Genomic DNA, 5,622 nt, shown 5'->3' with positions numbered 1-5,622 from the left:
GCTTCAGCAACTCCAGTAGTGTGATGAATGGCAATCAGATGTTACTTTTTCACGCGCGAGCCAGGAAGTGCTTGGGGTAAATGAACAACAGGAGTGTTCACAATTGGCTACTGGTATTTGCATTTTCGTACAGTACCTCATGGATTAAGTATGGACTCCACCCGAAAGAGCTTCATTAGTGCTGTACCTTACTGTTCCCTGTGTGAGTTGGTATTGAGAACTGCGAAAGATTGTTATGAGAGGCTGGGATGTGGATTTCGAAATAAGAAATCATTCCATGGTGCAGTTAACTACATAGTTGGATATATGAGACTTCAGGGTCGTATATGAAAAACCATCAACAGTAAGATGTGACATGACTAAACGCCAGCATTGCACTCTATATAACATAGCAGACTGGGTATTTCGGAGGAAAATTAAAAGAGGACGAAAAAAGAAAAAACAAAAACGAAAGAATATGCAAACATGTAAAGTTCTCTATAATTCATCAGGCCGCTTTCCGTACGATGCTCAAACAACGCCATTTCCCATGAATAATGTTCACTCTCTCCTTCACGTCCTTACCACCACCACCACCACCACCACGAACGCTCTCAGGAGGAGATATGCTACTCTCAATCCACTTCCATTTCACTTTAAAACTAGATCTTCGAGACCGACCTTTCTCATCATCGCCGTTACCACCAGGGCCTCCATTGATATGACCGTCGTTTGTCTCATCGCCGCCACCGCCACCGCCACCGTCACCGTCACCGTCATTATTATTACTATCCCGGGTAGGGACATCCATTCGAAACCGCCGGACGCTACCCTCATACATGCCCTTGCCCCCTTTCCCCTCTTCGAAGAAGGTCATCATCCTGTTTCCGCCCGGCTGGCACCAGCTGGGACCAATTTTCCGCCACATGCCCCTCACGCCGCGGGTCGAGCGGTCGATTTCTGCGTATTCGCGTCTGCGAGTTGACGGGGATGTCCAGTCTATGACGGTCGCGGGGATGGGTCTGTACACCCTGGACTCGTCCTGCTGCAGGTCGTCATCACTGGCAGTGGAGGAGTTGCGGCGGATTACCACTGGGTCCCAAGGCCGATGTCGTTGGGTTTCAGGGGTATTATGTCCGTCTGAGATGGAAGGCGGGTTTGGTGAGGATAGCGCGGTTGTTGACGTTAGAAGAGGAGCTAGAGATGGAGATGCGGTGAAACTTGGTTTGTTGCTTTCGAGAGACACGACTCTATTGGCGAACGTGCTGGTTCTGGTGGGAGGGGTATATGATCTCTCAAGTGTTTTTGGCATTTGTTGTGCATGTTGCGAATCGTGGAACCCTCCGCCGGTTTCTTGGTCTGGCCTGCTCGTACCAGTTTCAAAAATGCGACAACTATTCCTGTGGAGGGATACAAGATACTCTTTTCGGTGGAAGAGAGCAGAATCCCCCTTTCGTAACGTTGGAGAGTGGATTTGGGCATAAGTTCCAGCCTTCTGGATTTGGTGCTTTGGAGACTTGCGACGGCTCCTGGAGGATGACCTTGACGTTATGTCCTGCGATGATGAGTAGCGTCTACTTGTGGAGCAAGAAGATGTTCTCGATTTACTGGCACTCTCTTTCGATTCTCTGTGGATACGCTTTCTGGAAAGGTAGGACGCATTCGATCCGGCTGACGAGTCTGTGGACGACTTGATCAAAAACTGCGACTCGCCAAGGCCCGTTTCATCGCTCGTTGCGGAAAATGTGGTTCCTGGCGTCAAAGCCCCTAGTTCTGATATTGCTGGAGAACGACTCTGGTGCATGGTTACGTCGGTAGCCTCGAGAGCTGGGTAATAGCCTTTGTCATCGGAACTAATCCTAAAAGTTGTCTGTGTTGCGTCTGGATCGCCAGTATATTGCGGGGCCACGAAGACATCGACAACGGGATGGAGCTTGCCATCGTGTTGTGGACAGGAAGGGATATATAAAAAGGGAGAGGTGATGCTGTCCTCGCGCATACTATGGATGGGAGAATCGTCACTGGGCTCACATGTGAAGGTACCCATGCTTAGTCACAGCCTTGCCAGGGCTGTATCCGATATGATATTCGTTATAGATAGAGCCCAATGAACTGAACAGCAAAGGTTAGTGGACGTTGCCTGGAGGCATTTGATCCGTAGACCATCACATGTCGCAAGGTAGGCCATCAAAACGTACCAACGGGCCGCGCATGCGCAGTTTCAGATTGATAAGGTTTCAACCCTGATAATTAGCCAGGATGGGGTGCCGAGCTGTCTGGGCACCGGTGCCCCGCGCCGTTTATGCAAGAGCGATGTTAAAAATATCAATTCTCTTTCTTGGGGGATGCCAGCAGTGTGGACAAGGGGCAGCAGAATGAAAATAGAGAGCGTGTGTTGAAGTAGAATATAACTGAGTGCATAAGAAGCAGGAGGCTCAAGGTAACTATATAACTTATATGTGCAGAAGTCCAAACTTTCATATGCAGTTCACATGGGTTTCTGCGGTGTTGTGGTGTATTAAAGCGGATAACTGTAGGGGAAAAGGGAGAAATACAGCTCGGAAGCTCTAGCTAGCATATGCAAAAAAGCAAGAAAAGAGAGTTCACTATTGTAGCAGAATGATCAACATTCTGAGTATGATCACAAAAAGAAAGGCTTCTTGCAGCAGGGGCGGCAGACACCTGCGAAAGACAAACAAGTAGGCTGAGTCTGGTGATATCAAACAACAGCCATGAAAGAAACATCCGGGTAGTCCAAGCACATATATAAAGAGCCCGCCAACAATGGCTAGTTATACATGCCAAACCACATCCAGAACTTACGCAGCGTAGTCCCACAAAGAGACCAAAAAAGGTCAACTAAAACAGTGAAGACATCCAAAATTCACGCTTGGGTATCCGTTCGCAGCCCCGCCCTTGTGCTTCAGCAACAGCGGTCCGTATCCGGTTGATTCGACAGCATTTTGTGGCGAGTTACCGCGAGGGTCTGCAGTTCTGACGACGGGGCCACGTTATGCGCCAGTGACGGTATCGACGAGTCGCCTGCTGATATTCCTCCACATGACTGGCGAGAATGTGCCTGGTCGAGGCACCAAACATCCTGCCGCCGGGGGCCTGGCTGTGGGCCGTTTTAAGTTGCATCACGCCGATCCGCTTCGACCCCACCTGGCGCCCCTGTTGCAAAACGCAGAACTTGCCAGCTGCGGCGCTAAGCGTTGTTCGAGAAGCGGGAGTGGCCATTCTCGTCGTGGGCATCGATCTCTCTCTTGCGCAGCGTCAAACAGTCATGAACAATGAAACAAGCACCGATTGGATAACCCATGCTGTTCTGCTTCGTGTTGCGGTTTCAGGGCCACGGGGATCAAAAATAGAAACTTACTTCTCTGCAATCCACACGGCCTTTCTCAACATGGGGCACCAATTGTTGCCCAACAAAGCCAGTTTCTAAGGCCAGGTCCTACCCGAAAAGTTACACCAGTCCATGCAGGGACGACAATTTCCGGCTGGCGCAAAGTCGGCGCACGGGGTCAGCCAAAATTCTTCTGCAAACAGCGGAGAGTCTAAGCTAAAACTAGTCCGAGTACCTAGTTAGTATGTCTCGCTCGTTGTGGGTTTGTTGGCTTGGATGTTGGATGGACTTAAACCAGCCACACCGCCAGTCAAGTCGAAGTTCTGGGCATCCAGAGAGCGGTGACCAGCCTCTTGTCCCTGCTACTGGCAAATTTGTTGAAATGTCGACGGAGAAGCTGCATATGATTGTGGTAGGGTTTCTTGGACCCGAACGTTCGACGCAAAATCCAGGAGCCCAAAGCTTCAATTCGGCATGCTACGCCGATTATCGGCAAACATCACACTCTCTCTACCACTGTCCACCGCCTTCAACTCCTCGATGCCCGGAGTTGACTGGACTGGGCTGCCAAAAAAGAAAAAGAAAGAGAAAAAAGCTTGACGCTGTGTTGTCCACAATTGGCGATTATCACAATTGTTCTGTGGAATATCCGCATCAAAATTAAAAATCCATAAAGCCAGCAGCACCACACAGACATGGCTCGAGTGTAGAAAACCTCAACTGCTCCGTTTCTCCCTGGCCAAGAGCGCACCCAATCACCAGCATTCTTCCCCACATCAAGCAGCGTGATCGCGGGGTTCAGGCCAGTCTTCGGCACGGTGGCTGAAGTGGCTGTCTGTTCTAGTGTTCATGCTTCTCAACGCAGTATGTTCCAAAGTTCTGCATCGTTATAAATTCACTTTGCTAAAGACTGACTGTCCTTCCTGGAATGCGACCAGATCTTTCCGCTTCTGGTTGGTAAACGGTGGTAAACGACGCATATTTTATTTAGTATTATTCGGAATGAGAAATCGTCAAAGAGATGCAGAACATACAAGAGCCACCAACAACCGATCCGTTAGGTATTAGCTACTACCAGATATTCAGATAAAAAAAGCCCTGCAGATTGAGCAGCAAGGTACGGATACCACAAAGAAGGCTGGCACTATGAGATAGCTGCTTTCAATGCTTCAGGCATTGTTTTTATTTACTTCATCTCGTCTCGTTTTTCGTTTTTCAAAGGATGTTATGAGGTTACCATCCAATCGACTTTTTATTCTATCGAGACACATCCATATCTCCTAGAGCTCACAAGAGGTGGGTATCACGTTCCACAAAAACCAAGTTCCGAACACTGCTGATTGATAATGGAGGTATCATTAAAGAACTTGAAAACAAGGAAGGATGGCCTTCGTGGGATTGCGGTGTACTAGAGACTTCTTGCAGGTGTAGCAACCCATAAAAAGCAAGCCGCATATTCATCCTTCCCACCCCTTTTCTTTTTGCATTCATCAGATATTAAAAACTACGTGGGCTGCCGACAGTTGAACCCAGGGGCCTCGGGATATCCATGAATACTATCGTATACGCTGCATATGATCAAAAATGGCTATTCAATAACGACAAAAATCAACCCCTCTTACAAGATGGGGCTATATTCCATTTCCTGAAATGGCCCGAGGTTCAGAGAATCCTTGACTAGCGAGGGGTATTTTAACTTGCAAATGAAGGGATTTTTAGTTCCAAGCACGATGGTAAATAAAACAACCGAGATTGGTCTCAAGTAGGAAGCAAGACAATTTCCATTGAATCCTCTGACATCTTCCAGGAATGCCACCCGTAATTCCCCATATTTTTCCGAGCAGACTGGCTGTTCGCTAATTCGTTATTTCGCTGACTGGCTGGCTGCCCCTCGAACTCGTGACTGCGTGCTGGGAAAATATCAGTATATGCAAATTACACGTGAGCAGTGATATCTGGTGATAGCAAACAGACTAGGATAGAATAGTTTACAGCTTTTGAATGTCTATGGACTGGGAATGTTTATTGTAGATCTGTACGTGTAACGACGGAGCTGTTGTGCACTTTAATTGCTGGAAAGCTCCAACGCCAGCAGCTCGACAAATCATTGTGGTTCCCCCATTCTTCTACGTTCTTCAACACAGAGACATCTTGCTCGCCCATAGCTGAATCATTTAGAATCGAAGAAGGGTAGTTTTCAGGCCATGCTTGGGCATGCCATGCATGTTGCATCGCTTTGATTAAAAAAGGAAAAAAAAATACATCGGGAGATTCACATAAACGGAAATCTATAC

The 5,622-nt window shown here is 48.0% G+C and overlaps 2 protein-coding genes across 2 annotated transcripts in view; both read right to left on the bottom strand.

Moving 5' to 3' along the window:
- Nucleotides 1-487: 487 nt before the first annotated feature.
- HCAG_07362 (predicted protein) lies at nt 488-2,026 on the bottom strand (the record flags this gene model as incomplete). Its single annotated transcript, XM_001537890.1, has 2 exons — nt 488-1,338; nt 1,588-2,026. 2 exons carry the CDS (start codon nt 2,024-2,026, stop codon nt 488-490), a joined length of 1,290 nt encoding a protein of 429 aa, XP_001537940.1.
- A 3,060-nt stretch (nt 2,027-5,086) lies between these two features.
- Nucleotides 5,087-5,622, bottom strand: part of HCAG_07361 (orotidine 5'-phosphate decarboxylase) — a gene marked incomplete at both ends in the record, with an annotated part of 1,626 nt that continues 1,090 nt past the window's right edge. Inside the window, 2 exons of the mRNA XM_001537889.1 lie at nt 5,087-5,238; nt 5,368-5,493. Coding sequence (XP_001537939.1) covers nt 5,087-5,238; nt 5,368-5,493 — 278 coding nt within the window. The remainder of the gene's footprint in view (nt 5,239-5,367; nt 5,494-5,622) is intronic.

The sequence above is a fragment of the Histoplasma capsulatum genome, genomic scaffold, assembly GCF_000149585.1.
Source record: "Histoplasma capsulatum NAm1 scaffold_8 genomic scaffold, whole genome shotgun sequence".
NCBI classification, from domain to species: domain Eukaryota; kingdom Fungi; phylum Ascomycota; class Eurotiomycetes; order Onygenales; family Ajellomycetaceae; genus Histoplasma; species Histoplasma mississippiense.
Note: the sequence above shows the minus strand (reverse complement) of the source record. Positions and strands in the feature narration are given on the sequence as shown.